Genomic DNA, 22,670 nt, shown 5'->3' with positions numbered 1-22,670 from the left:
CTAGCCCATCCTGCCTGTGATCACTTTCCCTCCCCTCCAACTAGCCTAGCTCTGCCTGTGACCACTTTCCCGCCCCTCCCACTAGCCTAGCTCTGCCTGTGACCACTTTCCCTCCCCTCCCAGTAGCCTAGCTCTTCCTGTGATCACTTTCCCTCTCCTCCCACTAGCCTAGCTCTGCCTGTGATCACTTTCCCTCTCCTCCCACTAGCCTAGCTCTGCCTATGAACACTTTCCCTCTCCTCCCACTAGCCTAGCTCTGCATGTGATCACTTTCCCTCTCCTCCCACTAGCCTAGCTCTGCCTGTGACCACTTTCCCTCTCCTCCCACTTGCCCTGCCTGTGACCACTTTCCCTCCCCTCCCACTAGCCTAGCTCTGCCTGTGACCACTTTCCCTCCCCTTCAACTAGCCTAGCTCTGCCTGTGACCACTTTCCCTTCCCTCCCACTAGCCTAGCACTGCCTGAAACCACTTTCCCTCTCCTCCCACTAGCCTAGCACTGCCTGAAACCACTTTCCCTCCCCTCCCACTAGCTCTGCCTGTGACCACTTTCCCTCTCCTCCCACTAGCCTAGCTCTGCATGTGATCACTTTCCCTCTCCTCCCACTAGCCTAGCTCTGCCTGTGACCACTTTCCCTCTCCTCCCACTAGCGTAGCTCTGCCTGTGACCACTTTCCCTCTCCTCCCACTTGCCCTGCCTGTGACCACTTTCCCTCCCCTCCCACTAGCCTAGCTCTGCCTGTGACCACTTTCCCTCCCCTTCAACTAGCCTAGCTCTGCCTGTGACCACTTTCCCTTCCCTCCCACTAGCCTAGCACTGCCTGAAACCACTTTCCCTCTCCTCCCACTAGCCTAGCACTGCCTGAAACCACTTTCCCTCCCCTCCCACTAGCTCTGCCTGTGACCACTTTCCCTTTCCCTCCCACTAGCCTAGCTCTGCCTGTGACCACTTTCCCTCCCCTCCCACTAGCCTAGCCCTGCCTGTGACAGCTTTCCCTTCCCTCCCACTAGCCCTGCCTGTGACCACTCAGCTGTCCATCTCCTTCTCCCTACACTACTAATACCAGGGATCACACCATTCTATCCTGAAAGAGATGTAGGTTGTGTCCCAAATTACCACCCTGGTCACGAATAGTGTACTAAACATGGAATAGGGTGCCTTTTGGGCACTGTAGAGTCTGGACGGTGTGTTAGCTAGTGGACAGAGATGGCTGGGACACGTGACAGATGACTGATAGACTGGTGTGGAAACAGCTTCTCTAGCGACTTCAGGGTGATGGGAGTGCTGATAGGAGTCCTGCTGGGCTACAACCTCGGTCAACAGAGACAAATCCTGTTCAAATACACACCATTAGCCCAGCAGACCGAGGAGATTACATCTGTAGTCACAGACAGGAAGCACACTAAGATCAAGTCAAACACAACTAGAACTGACAGTGCCAACAGAAAAGGCTATACACCAGACATACCCTGGCACTTACAGTACAGTAGGATGAGGTGTGTGTAGGGGATTTAACAGACTTTGATCATGTGTGGATGAGATGTAAATAGGGCTGAGTGCAGCCGTTTCAAATGGGTGTTTATCCAGTTAATCGTTGGCAGACATGGTCACCACACACACACACTAATGACAACTCAGTAGATACTGAAAGACAACAAGGCTTTTACAATCCAAAATAGCTGTATTTTGTGTTTAGACAAAACATTTGTTAGCGTTTTGACAGTGACGCAGGAGTGCGTTCTAATTCCACCAATGAGGAAAGTAGTCCTGAAAAGGGTCAGAGTAAAAACAGTTGATATAATATGTTTTTGTATGTCGTTTTTCTTAGAGAAAAAGGTTGGACATTTTGAACATTAAAACGTGTTCATCTCCATCTTGTTTCTTGCAAAAATCACCTTTTCACCCTTCGGCGAGAAAAATGCTTAAAATGTTATTCTGTACAAGATGGATGTCAAACATGAACTACAGGGTGTTTCTCTGCTCAGGGAAGATGACTGGGACATGGTGGCACTTCATCACCCAAAACCTTATCTTTGTCCATTTCTGGTTATTGTCTTTTTTGTTTGTTTTTCTGATTTCATACATAAAGCTTGGGCTTTTACACAATGCTACAAGGAGGACTTAAAAAAAATGCATTTACAACTTCTACCTCCCTCATATACCCAAACACTCTGTTCTCTACAGGTGTACAGGGTAAGACAAGGTAGTCACTGTCTATATTCAGTTATCAGGGTGGATCATCCCTTTTTTTCATCGTCTTTGTACCAAATCCATACCATCCCCCCTGTATTTTCAGCTGAGGGAGGAGCTCTGGTATCAATCTGGGCGTCTCTAGGTTCTGGAGGGGGCCTGGAGGAGGAGGAGAGCAGAGTAGGGCCCTCTGTGGTCCCAGGGCAGAGCAAAGCTGGGTAAGGGATCCAGGGACACTAGGACTGTTTGAGGCGTTTGCGTGGGGGTCCCAGGAAGGGGCACTGGGCCGAGGCCAGGGAGCGATAGGCCTCAGCCACCAGGTGGGGGTGGGATGCCACCATGGACTTCCAGCCAGACGTCTCCATCACCTCAGCAGCATGGCTAGAGGAGACAGAGAGAGAGGTGGGGGAGAAAGAGGAAGGGACAAGGAGAGGAGGAAAGAGTGAGGCAGAGGAGAGACATTAGCACTGTTCTCACCTGGCCCCTCCATCCCATCCCTCCCTCCCTCCATCCTCCAAACAGGCCTGACAGACTGCATACCACTGGGCCCTGTGGGAATCCCCAGCCTCCTCACACCCTCAGAGTGCAGTACTGCACTATCACGCACACACATACATGGCCTTTAATGACATTTGTTCTGTGTATTAGTGTGTGTATGTTAATGAAAGTGAATGTGTGTCCAGCAGCATACCTCCCAGACATCCAAGCCCACCTCTGACCCAGTTCCCTGGTAGGGACATGTACCCCCTGCTCCCTCTAATGGCCAATGGGCTACGAGCTGTGCCTGGGGTTAGCAGACCAGCAAAGGGCACAGAGAGCAGCCACAGCTGGAGAACAGGCCGGGCCCAGGGGGCTGGAGGAGAGGGGGGAGAGGAGAGAGAGAGAAGGTAGGGGGAGATGAAGGAGAAGCGGAGGGAGGGAAGGAAGGAGAGAGGGAGGGAGAAAATGGAAGGAGAGCGAGTGGAAGAGGAAGAGAGGTGGGAGCTAACTGGTGTTGACTGCAGGGCGGGGGGACGGAGGTCTGGGGTTTATTGGTTACACTGTGTAGTTTCTTTTCTATATTCGTCCTCTTTATTGATTTCAGTTGTTGTCGATGTTGTCCGAGGGAGGAGGGTTGATAGCGCTTTGCAAGCCAGAGTCCCCCATGGTCAATTTCCACAACAACAACAATACAGTCAAATTAAAGTGTCATAATGCCCATAACCACAATTAATGACCAGGATTAGGAGTGGAATCACAGGAGAGAGAGAGAGAGGACAGAGGAGTAGGAGCGAGAGAAAGGACAGAAGAGTAGGAGAGAAAGAGAGAGAGGACAGAGTAGGAGAGAGGGGGGTCAGAGCGTAAGGTAACGGGGGAGAGGGTGACTGAGAAAGGAAAAAAACGACTCAAAGATGGAGAAAGAAAAGAGTGGATATGTGCAGGAGTAGGGACTGAAGAGAGTACAGAATAGAGGACCAAGGCCCTCTTCACATAATTAAAATGCCCTTATTGGTATGGCAAGTTTAATGGATGGCCTTCGTCAGTGTTGACTAAGGGAAGAGTAATGTCGTGTTCACATTAATTTTGACGAATCATAAACAACCAGCACATTGAGGAGCAACCTCATGCCGTGTATGGCCTCGGTCATAGAGAATCGCTCTAGTTAAAAGGATACTTCGGGACATTGGCAATGAAGCCCTTTACCTACTTCCCCAAAGACAGATACAATTGTGGATACCATTTTAACGTCTCTGTGTCCAGTATGAAGGAAGATAGAGGTTCGTTTTGCAAGACAATGCAAACTAACGTTAGCGCAATGCCTCAAAGTCTATGGCTATCCGCTAGCATGCTACCTCTAACTTCCTTCATACTGGACACAGAGCTATAACATTGGTATCCACAAATTCATCTGACTCCGAGGAAGTAGAGAAAGGGCCTCATTCTGAAATCCCAAAGTATACCTTTATATCCCTGCCATACAAGTTCAAGTGTGTCAAAACATGTTTGCTGCTAAATTGCCCCTGTTAATATGGCATAAAATTGGTCTGAGAAGAGGTAAAATACCATTTTCAAAAAGAGTAAATGAGCTCCCAGTGAAAATGAATGACGATATTTCTGTGTTAGGTATTTAGCGAAAATTTTCTTAGTGAGGGATGCAGTAACGGTATATGTTAGGTATTTAGCAAGAGTGTTTTGAGTGAGGGGTTCAGTAACAGTGAGAGTGTTTTGAGTGAGGGGTACAGTCGTGTGTGTTAGGTATTTAGCAAGAGTGTTTTGAGTGAGGGGTTCAGTAACAGTGAGAGTGTTCTGAGTGAAGGTTACAGTAACGGTATATGTTAGGTATATAGAGGGTGTTCTGAGTGAGGGGTACAGTAACGGTATGTGTTAGGTATATAGAGAGTGTTCTGAGTGAGGGTTACAGTAACGGTATGTGCTAGGTATATAGAGAGTGTTCTGAGTGAGGGTTACAGTAACAGTATGTGCTAGGTATATAGAGAGTGTTCTGAGGGTTACAGTAACAGTATGTGCAAGGTATATAGAGAGTGTTCTGAGTGAGGGTTACAGTAACAGTATGTGCTAGGTATATAGAGAGTGTTCTGAGTGAGGGTTACAGTAACGGTATGTGCTAGGTATATAGAGAGTGTTCTGAGTGAGGGTTACAGTAACGGTATGTTAGGTATATAGAGAGTGTTCTGAGTGAGGGTTACAGTAACGGTATGTGTTAGGTATATAGAGAGTGTTCTGAGTGAGGGTTTCAGTAACGGTATGTGTTAGGTATTTAGAGAGTGTTCTGAGTGAGGGTTACAGTAACGGTATGTGTTAGGTATATAGAGAGTGTTCTGAGTGAGGGTTACAGTAACGGTATGTGTTAGGTATTTAGAGAGTGTTCTGAGTGAGGGTTACAGTAACGGTATGTGTTAGGTATATAGAGGGTGTTCTGAGTGAGGGTTACAGTAACGGTATGTGTTAGGTATATAGACAGTGTTCTGCGTGAGGGTTACAGTAACGGTATGTGTTAGGTATTTAGAGAGTGTTCTGAGTGAAGGGTACAGTAACGGTATGTGTTAGGTATATAGAGAGTGTTCTGAGTGAGGGTTACAGTAACGGTATGTGTTAGGTATATAGAGAGTGTTCTGAGTGAGGGTTACAGTAACAGTAGGTGTTAGGTATATAGAGAGTGTTCTGAGTGAGGGTTACAGTAACGGTATGTGTTAGGTATATAGAGAGTGTTCTGAGTGAGGGTTACAGTAACGGTATATGTTAGGTATATAGAGAGTGTTCTGAGTGAGGGTTACAGTAACGGTATATGTTAGGTATTTAGAGAGTGTTCTGAGTGAGGGTTACAGTAACAGTAGGTGTTAGGTATATAGAGAGTGTTCTGAGTGAGGGTTACAGTAACGGTATGTGTTAGGTATTTAGAGAGTGTTCTGAGTGAGGGTTACAGTAACAGTAGGTGTTAGGTATATAGAGAGTGTTCTGAGTGAGGGTTACAGTAACGGTATGTGTTAGGTATTTAGAGAGTGTTCTGAGTGAGGGTTACAGTAACAGTATGTGTTAGGTATATAGAGAGTGTTCTGAGTGAGGGTTACAGTAACGGTATGTGTTAGGTATTTAGAGAGTGTTCTGAGTGAGGGTTACAGTAACAGTATGTGTTAGGTATATAGAGAGTGTTCTGAGTGAGGGTTACAGTAACGGTATGTGTTAGGTATTTAGAGAGTGTTCTGAGTGAGGGTTACAGTAACAGTATGTGTTAGGTATATAGAGAGTGTTCTGAGTGAGGGTTACAGTAACGGTATGTGCTAGGTATATAGAGAGTGTTCTGAGTGAGGGTTACAGTAACGGTATGTGTTAGGTATTTAGAGAGTGTTCTGAGTGAAGGTTACAGTAACAGTATGTGCTAGGTATTTAGCGAGAGGGTTTTGAGTGAGAGCTACAGTGCTGGTGTGTGTGTTTGAGTGAGGAGTATAGAATGAGAGTGGGGTGCAGTGTGTGTGTTTGAGTGAGGAGTATAGAATGAGAGCGGGGTGCAGTGTGTGTGTGTGTGAGTGAGGAATATAGAATGAGAGCGGGGTGCAGTGTGTGTGTGTGTGAGTGAGGAATATAGAATGAGAGTGGGGTGCAGTGTGTGTGTGTTTGAGTGAGGAGTATAGAATGAGAGCGGGGTGCAGTGTGTGTGTTTGAGTGAGGAGTATAGAATGAGAGCGGGGTGCAGTGTGTGTGTGTGTGAGTGAGGAGTATAGAATGAGAGTGGGGTGCAGTGTGTGTGTGTTTGAGTGAGGAGTATAGAATGAGAGCGGGGTGCAGTGTGTGCGTGAGTGAGGAGTATAGAATGAGAGTGGGGTGCAGTGTGTGTGTGTGTTTGAGTGATGAGTATAGAATGAGAGTGGGGTGCAGTGTGTGTGTTTGAGTGAGGAGTATAGAATGAGAGCGGGGTGCAGTGTGTGTATGCCACTCACTAGTTGATGAAGTCCACAGCCTGTGTTTTGAGTTGGTCTGCACTGTGCAGGTCTGCCAGGATGAGGATCTCTGCAGTGTTCTCCACAGACAGACTGGTGCACAGAGCATCCTCACACATCACCTTCAGCCTCTCCAGAGCATACTGACAGAGAGACGGGAGGGGGGGGAGAAAACGAATACATTTGTACTTGCTATCTATCACCATTTACAATAGGAAATGCTGGACTGTGTAATGATTTCATAACATCAAATTGCTCCTGTCACGTCAATGAAGCTAGTTTGACTTTGAGAGAGAGGGAGAGGGTTTGAAAAGGAGTGTTGACAGTGAGTGGTGGAGGTGGAGCGCGGGAACCAGGGAGAGAGCAGAGATCATGGTGGTGTGTGAACACTGAAAGGTGATTTATCTGACGTCCTGTTAAACCTTGGGTGTCCAACTCAACACACCACGGTACAGTACACCCACAGTGTAGACAAACACACACACAACTCTGAGGCAGAAAGTCACTCACAAAAGGCCTGGCCACTGTCCACACACTGACAGATAGGCGAGTGTGTCCTTGTGTGCAAATGGGCACATATACACAACATGACCAAAAGTATGGACACCTGCACGTCAAACATCTCATTCCAAAACCATGGGCATTAATATTTAGATGGTCCCCCCTTTGCTGCAATAACAGCCACCACTCTTCTGTGAAGGCTTTCCACTAGATGTTGGATTATTGCTGCAGGGACGTGCTTCCATTCAGCCACAAGAGCATTAGTGAGATCAGGCATTGATGTTGGGCGATTAGCCTTGGCTCGCAGTCGGCGTTCCAATTCATCCCAAAGGTGTTCGATGGAGCTGAGGTCAGGGCTCTGTGCAGGCCTGTCAAGTTCTTCCACACTGATTGGCAAAATATTTCTTTATGAAACTCGCTTTGTGCACAGGGACACTGTCATGCTCAAACAGGAAAGGGCCTTCCAAAAACGGTTGGCACAAAATTGGATGCACAGAATCATTTGGAATGTCATTGTCTGCTGTAGCGTTAAGATTTCCCTTTACTGGAACTAAGTGGCCTAGCCCGAACCATGAAAAACAGCACCAGACCATTATTCCACCAAACTTTACAGTTGGCACTATGCATTGGGGCAAAAAGTGTTCTCCTGGCATCCGCCAAACCCAGATTCGTCCGTCGGACTGCAAGATGGTGAAGCGTGAGTCATCACTCCAGAGAACGCTTTCAACTGGTCCAGAGTCCAATTGCAGCGAGCTTTACACCACTCCAGACGACGCTAGGCTGCTCGGCCATGGAAACCCATTTCATGAAGCTCCTGACAAACAGTTCTTATGCTGACGTTGCTTCCAAAGGCAATTTGGAACTCGGGAGTGAGTGTTGCAACCGAGAGCAGATGATTTTTAAGCACTATGCGCTTCAGCACTCCGTCCCATTCTATGAGCTTGTGTGGCCTACCACTTCACAGCTGAGCCGTTGTTGCTCCTAGACGTTTCCACTTCATAATAACAGCAGTTACGGTTGACCAGGGGAGCTCTAGCAGGGCAGAAATTTGACAAGCTGATTTGTTGGAAAGGTGGCATCCTATGACAGTGCATTGTTGAAAGCCACTAAGATCTTCAGTAAGGCCATTCTACTGCCAATGTTTGTATATGGAGATTGCATGGCTGTGTGCTTGATTTTATACACCCGTCAGAAACGGCTGTGGCTGAAATAGCCGAAGCCACTAACTTGAAGGGGTGTCCACATACTTTTGTATATATAGTGTACAAAGCCCCACAACATCGCTAATCTTCCGACTGCAGCCAGGAGGACTGAGGCTGGCGATTCAGAGGTGTGTGTGTGTGTGTGTGTGTCTGTGTGTGTGCGTGTGTGTGTGTTACATAAGAGCTGTACTATTGTGTAGCCAGAGAGGCTGCTGGGATAGCATTAGAGGGGTAAAGGAGGACCTTAGTGAGACCTGGCCTTGGCCTCCAGTTATTCCAGCAGCTCCCTACCGAGTTAACCACATGCACCGTTATTAAATAAATCACACACACTGCATGAGAAAAGAGAGGGAAGGAAATGAATGGGAGGAGAGAGGATGAATGCAGTTAAGATGAAGGAGTGTAACAAAAGGAATCCTTGAGGAGCGAAGGGAAGCACTTAACACAAACAATGTAGGGTGTGTGTGTGTGTTCGCGCATCAACAGATCTGGGGTCCTAGCAATTACTCAAATATGTTGACAGAAAACCAAGGAAGTTATGGAGGTTGAATTCTGCCACATTCAGTTCATTTATTTAGATTCACATACACCTCACAAAGACCTAGCATCCTTCTGCACACAGGACCACTACATATGGTACATAGCATCTCATACACCTCACACACATGAACATAACATAATACTGTAGGCCAGTGAACATAACATATGATATACTCACTCATCCATACAATATGATATCAGATACGATATACACACCTCCTCATTCCTCCTCCACCCACACTAACCTTGTCAGCCGCAGCCAGCAGGTCGTCAGCCATCTTGTCCAGGTTGGGGGCTTTGCCCGTGTAGATGAAGCACATCATCTCCTTGAACACCTCGGGCTCCACATCGTTGATCTCCACACGGTTCTGGAGGAGAGAAGAGACCCAGGGCAGTGCTCAGAGCCTATATTACCACAACTTCCCAACATCAGACCCATTATGAGCACTCCATTGACTGTGATCCTGTTCCAGCAGTCTTCGCATGATGCAGTCTGCTTAACTCATTTCAGATAGGTGAAGTTAACTATCTACGCTGAACAAAAATATCAACGCAACATGCAAAGTGCTGGTCCCACGTTTCATGAGCTGAAATATAAGATCCCAGAAATGTTCCATACACACAAAAACTTAATTTGTGCACAAAATTAGTTTACATTTCTGTTCGTGAACATTTTTCCTTGGCCAAGATAATCCATCCACCTGACAAGTGCGGCATATCAAGAAGCAGATTGAATAGCATGAACATTACACAGGTGCACCTTGTGCTGGGGGAAAATAAAGGCCACTCTAAAATGTGAGTTTTGTCACAAAACAATGCTACAGATGTCTCAAGGTTTGAGGGAGCGTGCAATTAGCATGGCGACTGCAAGAATGTGCACCAGAGCTGTTGCCAGAGATTTGAATGTTCATTTCTCTACCATAAGCCGCCTTAAACGCCATTTTAGAGAATTTGGCAATATATCCAAAAGGCCTCACAACAGCAGACCATGTGTAACCACGCCGTCCCAGGAACTCCACATCTGGATTCTACACCTGCGGGACAGTCAGGGGGGAAGAGGAAGGGGGTGCTGAGGAGTGTTTGTCTGTCTGTAATTCTGTAATAAAGCCCTTTTGTGGGGAAAAACTAATTCTGATTTGCTGGGCCTGGGCCTGGCTCCGCAGTGGGTGGGCCTATGCCCTCCCAGGCCCACCCATGGCTTCGCCCCTGCCCAATCATGTGAAATCCACAGATTTGGGCCTAATTCATTCATTTCAATTGAGAGATTTCCTTATGAACTGTAACTCTGTAAAATCGCTGCGTTTATATTTTTGCTTAGGTAAAGCTAATTTTACTATCTACTTTATCATTCATGTCACCCACCATGTCTAAACCCATAAAACACACACCAAATAGTTGTGAGCAGACCAGAGCACCAGAACACCTCTGAAACAGTCTGAACACGTTCAACCCCAAAATTGAAAACGACATTTGAGATGTATTCCCCCCCACAGTCGATTCCTGGAATTAATCCGGAGAATTCGTTCCCAACGAACGGTGCCTGCAGCCAACGGCAATGCTCTTTATCGCTCGTCGGCACGGTAACCTGAACCCTTTTCTCCGCTCCGAGAGGCAGAACAAGGCAGTAAACCAATTATGTTGCTGCTTTATCATCGTCACGGCGACCTGAGGTATTTCAGCAGGGTCAGGCCGGGTATACAGACAGCTCAGAGCACATTAATGTTCCACTCTGGACACTAACAAAACAGCACACTACAAATCAACCCATTACACATTAGCACAGACATACATGTGTTTGTTTATCACCAACAAACACAAACATTCATCCTGTACAGAGAGTACACATGTGATCTTTCATGGTCTACCAACACACACACACACACACACACACACACACGAGTCTACCAATACATACAAACAGGCACAAGGCTGGGCTATTATTGTGTTTATTTACAAACGCATTCATTCTCCCTCTATAGACTGGTGAATCTGTTTTCTCTATCATATGGGGACACATTCCTCCCCCTGATAAGACCACTTATATAGCAATTAAGATGCATTTCCTCGCTGTGTGCTTTATAATTTCCAAATTTGAGCAGGGCCCGCATCAATATTCTGCCAACACAACCTCTAAATCACCGACGTTCAATCTCACCACCTGCCTATCAGATGAGCAGGACCCACCATGGCACGGGGCTCACACACACACCTAACAAGGATCTATTTTGGTCAAACTCCCACAAATCCTACAGTTACAGATCTTACAGTGAGCCTGCCAACTCCATGCAGACGAGGCAACATTCTGGAAGGGTACAGTAACCGTGTAGACACATCCCTGTCTGAACTAGTGATGATGCAACAGAGAGAAAGATATGTGAAGAACCTCCCCACTGAGACACAGGACTGTTCAGGTCACAACACTGTCTACAACACTCACCTTTTTACTCTCCTCCATCTCATGTTCAAACATGGCACTGAACACTGGCGATCGGGCTGGAGGGGGGGTAGAGAGAGCACATCAAAATGTATGGTCACATGCGCCGAATACAAATGCTTACTTACAAGCCCTTAACCAACAATGCAGTTCAAGAAATGGAGTTAAGAAAATATCAAATCAAATAAAAAGTTACATAACGAGGCTATATACAGGGGGTACCGGTACCAAGTCAATGTGCAGGGGTACAGGTTAGTTGAGGTAATTTGAACATGGATAGATTGATAGAGCAAGTGAGCGAGAGAAGGAGAGAGAATAGTTTAGTTGGCTAATGTGTCTCCAATCTGTCTGTCTGTCTGTCTGTCTGCCACAGGGTCTGTGGAAAGAACGAACAGCCTCCGGTACACACCGTCCTGCTACTGCTACTCCCAAGGCCTAATGCACCAGCTCTCACTGAAGACTAGCAGGGCCATGAACCAGGAGATACAGGATGTGCCCCAAATGGCACCCTATTTCCTATATAGTGCACTATTTTTGACCAGGGTAGCACACTAGGGAATAGGCTGTAATTTGTGACGTACTGAACCATATAGCGTTGTTCAATTCATCAGAGATTTGTCAGAGAGAGAGAGATCGAGAAACCCAACTCCACAGCAGCACACAATTAAAATGGCTCAAAATGACTCAATAATTGACAGCCATTCCCATTCTCCACAGGGAGACAGTTTCCCCCTCTAAATCATAATTGTTTCATAGTCTACATGTGTTTTTCTAATAAAGAAATGGGATTCCTCTATATGACAGTATGAGACTAGTGTGCTTGGGAGTAGGACACCTGAAGTGTTGTTCCATAGCTGAGAGTTGTTTTGTTGTGAGTGTTGTTCCATAGCTGAGAGTTGTTTCGTTGTGAGTGTTGTTCCATAGCTGAGAGTTGTTTTGTTGTGAGTGTTGTTCCATAGCTGAGAGTTGTTTTGTTGTGTGTTGTTCCATAGCTGAGAGTTGTTTTGTTGTGTGTTGTTCCATAGCTGAGAGTTGTTTTGTTGTGTGTTGTTCCATAGCTGAGAGTTGTTTTGTTCCATAGCTGAGAGTTGTTTTGTTGTGTGTTGTTCCATAGCTGAGAGTTGTTTTGTTGTGAGTGTTGTTCCATAGCTGAGAGTTGTTTTGTTGTGAGTGTTGTTCCATAGCTGAGAGTTGTTTTGTTCCATAGCTGAGAGTTGTTTTGTTGTGAGTGTTGTTCCATAGCTGAGAGTTGTTTTGTTGTGAGTGTTGTTCCATAGCTGAGAGTTGTTTTGTTCCATAGCTGAGAGTTGTTTTGTGTGAGTCCTGTTCCATAGATGAGAGTTGTTTTGTGTGAGTGTTGTACCATAGCTGAGAGTTGTTTTGTGTGAGTGTTGTACCATAGCTGAGAGTTGTTTTGTTGTGAGTGTTGTTCCATAGCTGAGAGTTGTTTTGTTGTGAGTGTTGTTCCATAGCTGAGAGTTGTTTTGTTGTGAGTGTTGTTCCATAGCTGAGAGTTGTTTTGTTGTGAGTGTTGTTCCATAGCTGAGAGTTGTTTTGTTGTGAGTGTTGTTCCATAGCTGAGAGTTGTTTTGTTCCATAGCTGAGAGTTGTTTTGCTGTGAGTGTTGTTCCAAAGCTGAGAGTTGTTTTGCTGTGAGTGTTGTTCCAAAGCTGAGAGTTGTTTTGCTGTGAGTGTTGCACCATAGCTGAGAGTTGTTTTGTGTGAGTGTTGTACCATAGCTGTGTGAGGGTATTAGAGATGCAGTGCCAAGCTCGTTCTGCAGTAGACAGAGAGAGAAGCACCACACACTGTTTTAGATCACATGACCAATAAGAAGCCAATTTAAAGCGTTCCGCTCAGCCAGCACACACCCTTCCACAGCCCTTTTGATCCTGCTCTGTCCGTTTCCACAGCGATTAACGGCCCAGAAAGTTGTCACAGGAACGGTGGTGGAGAGGGAGAACAATGAGGGGAGTGGGTGTCACCTAACCCAGGTAGCGGAAGAAGCGAGGGAAAAGGAGAAAAAGAGAGAGGGAGGTGCAGAAAGCCAGATGAGGGGGTGGAGAGAGAGAGTGAAGACCCCAATGCCACAGTAGCACACAATTAAAATGTCTCAAAATGACTGGATAATTGACAGCCATTCCCATTCTCCACAGGGAGAGTTCCTGAAAGTTTCAGTCAGATACTCAGCCATGGGGCTCTATTTGCAGCTGCCATTAACAGCCTGCTCTTTGGCAATTTCAACTTCAAAAAGCCAGCACTCCACTATTTTCCAACCCTGACGCAAGGGTTGGAGGATCAGAGACTCACCAGCAGCAAGAGCGACATCATTGATGTATACAGAGAAGAGAGTTGGTCCAAGAATTGAACCCTGTGGCACCCCCATAGAGACTGCCAGAGGTCCGGACAGCAGACCCTCCGATTTGACACACTGAACTCTATCAGAGAAGTAGTTGGTGAACCAGGCGAGGCAATCATTTGAGAAACCAAGGCTGTCGAGTCCGCTGATGAGGAGATTGAGTCGAAAGCCTTGGCCAGATCAATGAATACGGCTGCACAGTAATGTTTCTTATCGATGGCGGTTAAGATATCGTTTAGGACCTTGAGCGTGGCTGAGGTGCACCCATGACCAGCTCTGAAACCAGATTGCATAGCAGAGAAGGTATGGTGAGATTCGAAATGGTCGGTAATCTGTTTGTTGACTTGGCTTTCAAAGACCTTAGAAAGGCAGGGTAGGATAGATATAGGTCTGTAGCAGTTTGGGTCAAGAGTGTCCCCCCCTTTGAAGAGGGGGATGACCGTAGCTGCTTTCCAATCTTTGGGAATCTCAGACGACACGAAAGAGAGGTTGAACAGGCTAGTAATAGGGGTGACAACAATTTCGGCAGATAATTTTAGAAAGAAAGGGTCCAGATTGTCTAGCCCGGCTGATTTGTAGGGGTCCAGATTTTGCAGCTCTTTCAGAACATCAGCTGACTGGATTTGGGAGAAGGAGAAATGGGGAAGGCTTGGACGAGTTGCTGTGGGGGGTACAGTGCTGTTGACCGGGGTATCAAACACCAGGCTGTAATGACGCCACAACACTTCGATGCAGTGCCTTAGACCGCTGCGCCACTCAGGAGGCCCTGCTGTTTAGTTATTAGAATTATACACTTTCTTTTTAGGCCTTATCGATAGCCAAGTGAATTTAGTCTTGCTTATTGACTATGTTTGGCATGACCACACTGCAATTTACAGTAGGCCTAGCCCCTATATCGGTGTGAATGCTATAGCCTATGTTTAATCGTGTAATTCCATATTAAAGCAATGCAATTAAAACAATGTGGAATGCAAACATGTTGAAAATATTTAGCAAATATGGGGAAGGATATTTAACGAACTAGGCTATAACGGACTAATATTCAAATTGGAGTTGATGACAACGCTATACATAACAGACAGTAAATAAACAACTTTAAGCAACTACACATTTAGCCATTGAGCACGTTCCGATTGGTCAGTGTGGGGCCAAGCCTCGACACACCTACAATGTGTTTTATAAGTCCAGAACTTTCGCTCCACCGCCAGCTACTGTGGCCATTATTCTGGTTGTGAAAATTGCTAAAATATTTCTACTACTACCGACAGCGCTAAGACTTAACATTGCGTTAGGTTTGATACAATAGAGCCCATAGTCTGTGTTTCTGTCATTGATGTGTCAATATCTGTAAGAAGTGGGTCCGGTGTTCTGTGTGGTCAGTATGCACGTGCGTGGCGTGCGAGACAAAAGTAGTCTTACCTGCCAGGATGGCTTTGTGTGCCTGGAACTCCTGTCCCGCCACACACAGGGAGCAGTCAGTGAAGCGGGAGTGTTCCCAAAGCCCTCCCAGCTCATCGGCCAGCCTGCAGTCTGGCACCTTCACCATGTTCATAGTGTTCTGACCTGAGATGTTCACAGAGTCCTGCACCACACTCACCTACAGGGAGGGAGAGTTAGACGGAGAGACAGGAGAGGAGAGAGAAAAAGAATGAGAAAAAGGAAAAAAGGAGAAAAAAAAACAGAAAGAAAGAAAAAGAGAGGGAAGATCAGTCAGTCAGTCTACTCACACTATACATTACAGTAACCAGACAGACAGACAGACAGACATCAGCGGTATTAGACCGTCTATCACCTTACACATTCTAATGGACAAATCAGACAACACACACATCAAATCATATACAGGAAGACCAGCCATTAACAGATGATCTCTGCCACACCAATCAATACATCAACCGTTAAATAAAGCTGCCATGCAAACACACACCTCCAACAATTAACGTGTGCTCTGCTCATTTACCACATCCACTCACAAACTAGACACTAGACAGGGACTTGACTCAGTCTATTAATCATTAGGGTGTGTGTGTGTGTGTATATATTCTCCATGCTGGCTTAGCCACCTGTTCAAGACAACATCGAACATACTAATTTATCTCACTACAGGACAGCGTGCGCCCCACACACAGTCTTGTACAACTAACCTTGTTGGGACACAAAATGTAGTACCATTCAATATCCTATTTTCCCTCCTAACTTTAACACTAATTCTAACCTAAACCCTAAACCCCCTAGAAATAGCATTTGACACTGTGGGGACTAACAAAATGTCCCCAGTTTGTGTTCGTTTACTGTTCTTGTGGGGACTTCTGGTCCCCACAAGTATAGTTGAACACGTCCACACACACACTAGGTTATCAGCAACCTTTAATACCATAGAAGTAAAGAACCAGAACCAAACATCGCCCAACAATTTCCAAGAAGAATCCAAACATTTTAAAGCAGAATTCCTAAGATACTGAAACGGTTCCCCAAAAAATATGTTCCTAGAAAAAGCTGTGTCATGGCCCCTGAAACTCCCAAATGCATCCCAGTAAGGTGACCTTGCTACTGGGCTGTTCAGACAGGGAGGGATGGAGGCTGCCCCCCATGAAAAACACCCTCCCTGTCCCCCTCTCTGTCTGTTCCTCTCTCCGTTCCTCAGTCCACCCGTCCCTCTGTCTGCCCATCTGACTCAGGCAGAGACGAAAGGGGAGAAAAACACACAATGAAAAAGTGTGTGGCAAGCAGGAAATTGAATGTCAAGGACCCTTGTTTGCTCCTGATGGAGGTGTAAGTGTTAGCCTGGAGGGGAGAGAAAGACAGGGCGGGAGGGTTAGACATGGAGAATAAAAGACTGGGAGAAAAAGGCAGGACAGGGTGACAGACAGAGAGAAATAATAGGAGGGTATAGGATCCCAAGGAGGAAATAGACTCTCATAAACACAAGCTCATTTCCTGTGATGACATTACAGGGACACAGTACAAAGGAAATGGTGATGTTGAGAGAAGAGCAATGTGACCATGAGTATTGTGTATCACTGTGTGTGTGGCACAGTCTGGTACCCACAGCTGGCTCCATAAATCACACTCCAGGGGGACTTTAGTATGAATGATGTACATCCATCTCCACACACACACACATTCACTCAAGAGTACACTCACAAGGCACTCATAAGACACTGATTAGCAACTACAAGGACTGGGAGAGACAGACGTGTGGAGGAGAGATGAAGATGGAGATGAGAAGGAGAAAGAAGACAGTATAGGAGGCATATTAAAAGAGGTAAACTGGAGACTGAGTAAGAGGGAGGGAACAGGTAAGTCAACACAGACAGCACTGGGTCTGTTGAGATGCGTCTCAAATAGCACCCTATTCCCTATATAGTGCTCAACTTTTGACTGTAGGGAATAGAGTGCCAATTGGGCCGAACTCATTATATATAGTGGTAAATACAGATGGGAGTGTTTCTGTTTTGTGTGTCTGTAGGTATAAATAAGCATGGCGGTGCACTCAGCCGCTGTATAGCACGGCAAGCCACGCTAGGCTAGCCACGCTAGGCTAATCACACTGGCTAACCTGGCCCATTATTCCATCAACTAACCAACTAACCTTTGCTGTAGCTCTGCAGCTAGCTCCTATTTACACACACTGACTAAACTACTCTGTCTTCACCACTCAGTCACGTTCTCCTGTCATCATCTTCATTACCAGCATGTTCAACAATCATCACCATCATCCTCGTCAGCAAGGCCGTATATTACTATCATTATGGTGGCGATGTTCATTAATGGCCTTAACCCCTGACCTGCTGGTTTCTCTATCGACTCACAGCAGCCCTCTTGATCTCTGCAGACCAGACAGTTGCCATGGAATCTCAGAGCCCAGAAGATTCATTCATTTCTGCGTCAGTCTCTTTTACTCCTCTACGTGTCTGTTAATAGATTTACAGTACGCCATGAGTGAAATGGTCCCCAAAAAATTTGCAAATCAAGTTCATTAAGTTATGGAACACTTTCTTTTCCCTCCACTGTGTCTTATGTTCAATATGAGACTTTTCTCTGATCAATCCAGAGCAGACTGGGTCACACGCACACACACCTTTCCTCAGCTCTGCCTTAATAGGTGTGTGATCTTATAAACTTGTCGTCTGAACCCCCGAGCGCAGAACTCATCAGCAGCTTTTTATAATGCATGACTGGCCCTTCATCCGCTCTCTCTCCAGCTGCTCTCCATTCAACCAGAGTAAACAGCGCTGCTCAAGACACACAAACTATATTGAATGCAAACACACTGTCTTTATAAACATACTTTCCTCAGAGGTATCAGCAAACCCCAAAATAAGGCCACATACATCTAAAAGCCCACACTCACACATGCAGACATTAAACCAAATTACGTAAATCTAGGTGCTTAACTGGGGCAAAACATACCAGTAAACCCTGCTGGCAACCCATTAAAGCCTCATAGCGGATGAGACAAATTATTCCCATACTTTAGACGGTGAGTGACAGTTAACACTACTGATGAGCATTCCATTGAGTCTGTGGAGACACCATTCACACCAGGGTACTGGACTAGATCTACAGTTGGTATTTCAGCAGACCAGCCTGCACCTGCACCCGTCCGCCACAGACGTTTTTGAGTGGATCGACACACAGATGGGGGCAGAGGCATATTTCATGCATGATTTGAAGTCAAGCTGGTGAACGACACGCACGAGAGAGAGAGAGAGAGGACCGGAGCCACAGCAGCCAGTTTCCCATTGTTTCGGAGTCATGTGTTACTGTTGTCTCGCCAGCCTTGTTCTTCCACAAAGACAAACAACTGCCTGGGTGGCAGAGAGAAATGCAGACAGACTGACGCAGACACACGGATGCAGGAAAACAGGCAGGCCAGCCATTCAGGTCCCTTGAAACTAGTTGTGTTTTCTCTGCTGGAAGATCACAGAGACACTAAACTGATAGCTTTGAGACAGAGGCCCGATTTAACAGCGCTTGAAGGAAACGATCTGGAGGAGCACGGGAGAAAGACAGTTACTTGGTGCTTCATTTTTTATAAGAACTAAAGTTTTTGGGGATTGGGTTTAAAGATCTGTTGGTGTTGTTGCGTCAAGGTGTAACTTGTTCTCAACCTGAATGAGGAGGCCTCGAAACTAGGGTTTCTAAATACCCTCGTACGATACCGTTTTAAGCAAATTTGAATATTTGTACATTTCATATAAATACATGCAGTCAACTTGTGCACTAGGTAACAGACAAAGCAGATTACATTCATTATTTTGACTGTTACATTATTTTTCATTATGAAGCTTACCCGTACTTGTTTTCCAAAACAGCTGTCACGTGTGTTTGTTTATAAAGAAGCTTCTTGAGACCAGTCACTCCTTGCAGCGCAACTGAAGAGAGGTGATCAAGTTACACTTGTATGATATTCACTACTAATGTTTGCCAGCTATATATCTTATAACTATTAAGTTAATTATCTAAGATGGGACAAATTCTCTCCAGCTAGGTTTTGCTAAACGGCTAACATTAGCTTGAAAGATCAAGCTTCTTGTAACTTTTTACATTTAACTGCTTTTTTACATTTAACTGGGCAAGTCAGTTAAGAACAAATTCTTACTTTCAATGATGGCCTAGGAACAGTGGGTTAACTGCCTTGTTCAGGGGCAGAAGGACAGATTTTTACCTTGTCAGCTCGGGGATTCAATCTTGCAACCTTTCGGTTACTGGTCCAATGCTCTAACCACTAGGCTGCCTGCCGCCCCATGAGGATCAACATTAAACAAAGGCACTTTTCTCCTCTCTCACCTTCTCTCCATCTATCACTATTCATCTGTCCGTCTCAGTTACTGGGTCTCTAACCCTATTTCTTTCTCTCAAGTGTCATCTTGCTTTATTTCCCTCACTTATTCTCTCTGTCGCCTACACCATTCTACCCTCGCTCTCTCCCTACTCCAAACAAGGCTCGGGCGGTATATCGTATAGCGGTGTATTTGGAAAAAGCCACGGGATGGTTCTGCCAATATTCAAAAATATTTATTCAAACTCTTTCAATAAATGTTCATATTTGTAGCCACTTTTTAAGTTGTTACCCGCAGTCCACATGTGCAATACGTTAGGAGATAAAGCTTTCTTCATTTCACCTGTCACATTTTAAATGATGAAGCTTATCGCAGTTCCCCAGAACAGTTGAGCCAGTCACGTGTTTGTTTATAAACAGCACACCGGGAGAAAGCCATGTGGTGAATCCATAGCATTCTATATCTATCAGTGAGTCTCTGTTGTGCAGCGCAATGAGGTGATGTACTTACACTTATGTGCAATTCACTACTCAATGTTTCCATCAGTTATCTTAGTATGGCTTTCTGCCAGAAGTCAAAGATCTCTGGATGAGTTATTTTTTCCCCTGTGCTTCCTACTAGTGTTCCCTCTTCTCCATGTACACATGGTTCTCTTCCTTCAGAAAAGCAAGCATCACAACTTTGTTCATTTGCACAATCTATCTTGTTCACTTTCGCTTGTCAATGTCCATACAGATCGAAAATGATATCCGGTAGCTAGTCGCTATGCTTGTATAACTTTACGAGCTGGGTTTGCCAGTCTTTGCAAATAGTTTATCCGTTTTTGCCCGTTAGCATTTAGCTATGTGATTTCACTATTATAGTAGTTTGTGCTAATTTTGTTAGCATTCTGGTAATACAGGCCCAATGGGCTTTTCTTGTGTTTTTAGCACCCCCTTGTGTGCTATGCCGGTTATACCGTAAATCCTGGTATATGAGAAGGGCGATATGACAGCATGAAAATCTGGATACCACCCAAGCCTACTCCAAACCCTGTTACATCTTCTCTCAAACTATTTCCACCCTCTTACACCCATCTTCCATCCTTCCCATTCTTTCTCTGCCTATCCTCCCTAACCAAGTCTCTCACTTTGTGTCTCAGTCTCACTGAGCCTCTACACATCTCCCTGTCTCAGTTTTGGGGAGGTGTGTGAGGTGAGAAAGGGAGGTGTGTAGGGAGGTAGATAGGGGTGAAGAGAGCAGCTGGAGCATCTGCAGCAGTCTCCTCTGACAGCAGCGTGGCATATGGCAGGGCCCTGTGAAGGATGGGCGCTGTCACCCAGCAAAGTGCTTACCCACAGACAGCCAGGAGAACGAGAGAGAGTGAGAGAGAAAGAGCAGGAGTAAGAGGAGGAAACAGCTGAACATCAGCACCCACCTCATTTATTTACACACTCCCTGGGAGGAGACGATGGAGATAAAAAGAGGAGAGAGAGGATACGGAGGAGAGAGAGAAAGATAGAAAGAAAGCTCTGTGGATACAAAGAGGCTGTAGGGTGGTTAGGATGAGACTAGAAGCACTATTGTATCATCACTGTTATGAAGAAAGAGTTATGCTGGGGTAGAATGAGAAAACCCTTCAGTGGTTCATTCACTCCCTGAGGTGACAGAGTGGGTGAAACAAGCCCATCATGCCCACCAGCCGAGGCTCTCTGACACTGTCTGCCTAAAGGTGGACCACTGACTTACCAATTTAGGATGACTTAGTATCCGAAAGACACTTCTGTTCAACTTTCTGAATAGAGCTAGCCACACTTAACAGTAAGCAAAACCCCTTAGGCAGAGATACAGTACATTTTATGAGGAAGTTCTCCAACAAACGTATGTAAGGGGTGGAAAACTACGGCCCTTGAGAACTACTGGTGTGCAGGTTTTGCTTCATCCCAGGTGGTTTTGGAACAAAATCCTGCATACGGTTAGTTCTCCAGGACCGGCGCTAGAGTTCCATACATTACACTGCTTTAAAACTAGATCCATACAGTGTATTTAAACTGTGACCTTGGTGAGTGAGGTTAGTATGAGCCCTGTCAGAGATGCGAGAGACAGAGAGACCAGCCATTTACCAGGGTGTCTCATTAGAGAAGTGAAGAAAGTAAAAACACTTCTCCTAAACTTCTATCCATCCAATTCTGCCCGTCATCCCCCTCTCCCTCATTCGTGAGAGAGCGAGAGAGCGAGAGAGCGAGAGAGCGAGAGAGCGAGAGAGCGAGAGAGCGAGAGAGCGAGAGAGCGAGAGAGCGAGAGAGAGAGAGAGAGAGAGAGAGAGAGAGAGAGAGAGAGAGAGAGAGAGAGAGAGAGAGAGAGAGAGGGGGGGGGGGGGTTTGGCAAACTCCAAGCAGCCTGTCGTGCATTTTACTGAGGAGTGCCTTCTGTCAAGCCCCTCTACCATAAAGGCCTGAGTGGTGGAGAGCTGCAGAGATGGTTGTCCTTCTGGAAGGTTCATCCATCTCCACAGAGGATCTGTGGAGCTCTGTCAGAGTGACCATTGGGTTCTTGGTCACCTCCCTAATCAAGGCCCTTCTCCTGATTGCTCAGTTTAGCCGGGCGGCCAGTTCCAGGAAGAGTCTTGGTGGTTCTAAACTTCTTCCATTTAAGAAAGATGGATGCCTCTGTTCTTGGGGACATTCAATGCTGCAGAAATGTTTCCCTTTCCCAGATCTGTGCCTCGATACAATCCTGTCTCTGAGTTTTACAGACAATTCCTTCGACCGCATGACTTGGTTTTTGCTCTGACATGCACTGTCAGCATCTCATGGAAAGAACAGGCGTCCTTAATGTTTTGTATACTCAGTGTATGATAATTTACACTGCTGCTACTCTGTTTATAATTGTATGTGAGTGTGTGTGCATGTATGTAGATTCAGTATAAATGTGTGTGTATTCGAGTGTCAGTGTGCGTGAGTGTTTAGAGTCCTGTGAGCGTGCCATAGAGGGCCAACTCAGATATTCCCTAGAACCTATTTAGAAGTGTTATGGCTTGGGGATAGATGCTGTTCAGGACCCTGTTGTTGTCAGACTTGATGCACCGGTACCACTTGCTGTGTGGAGCTGAGAGAACAATCTATGGCTTGGGGGGCTGGAGTCTTTAATGATTGTCCGGGTCTTCCTTTCACACCGCCTTATATAGAGGTCCTGGATGGCAGGGAACTCGGCCCCAGTCGAGGGGGCTGTCCGCACCATCCTC

General features: G+C 46.0%; 1 protein-coding gene across 1 annotated transcript in view; it reads right to left on the bottom strand.

The window, feature by feature from the left end:
- Positions 1 to 1,660: 1,660 nt before the first annotated feature.
- The window catches only part of LOC139422319 (speckle-type POZ protein), an 80,541-nt gene continuing 59,531 nt past the window's right edge, over positions 1,661 to 22,670 (bottom strand). Inside the window, exons 7-11 of the mRNA XM_071173513.1 lie at positions 15,081 to 15,258; positions 11,306 to 11,361; positions 9,114 to 9,236; positions 6,626 to 6,768; positions 1,661 to 2,570 (exon numbers count right to left, since the gene is read on the bottom strand). Coding sequence (XP_071029614.1) covers positions 2,426 to 2,570; positions 6,626 to 6,768; positions 9,114 to 9,236; positions 11,306 to 11,361; positions 15,081 to 15,258 — 645 coding nt within the window. The 3' untranslated portion in view covers positions 1,661 to 2,425. The remainder of the gene's footprint in view (positions 2,571 to 6,625; positions 6,769 to 9,113; positions 9,237 to 11,305; positions 11,362 to 15,080; positions 15,259 to 22,670) is intronic.

This window comes from Oncorhynchus clarkii, chromosome 12 (assembly GCF_045791955.1).
Source record: "Oncorhynchus clarkii lewisi isolate Uvic-CL-2024 chromosome 12, UVic_Ocla_1.0, whole genome shotgun sequence".
Taxonomy (NCBI): domain Eukaryota; kingdom Metazoa; phylum Chordata; class Actinopteri; order Salmoniformes; family Salmonidae; genus Oncorhynchus; species Oncorhynchus clarkii.
Note: the sequence above shows the minus strand (reverse complement) of the source record. Positions and strands in the feature narration are given on the sequence as shown.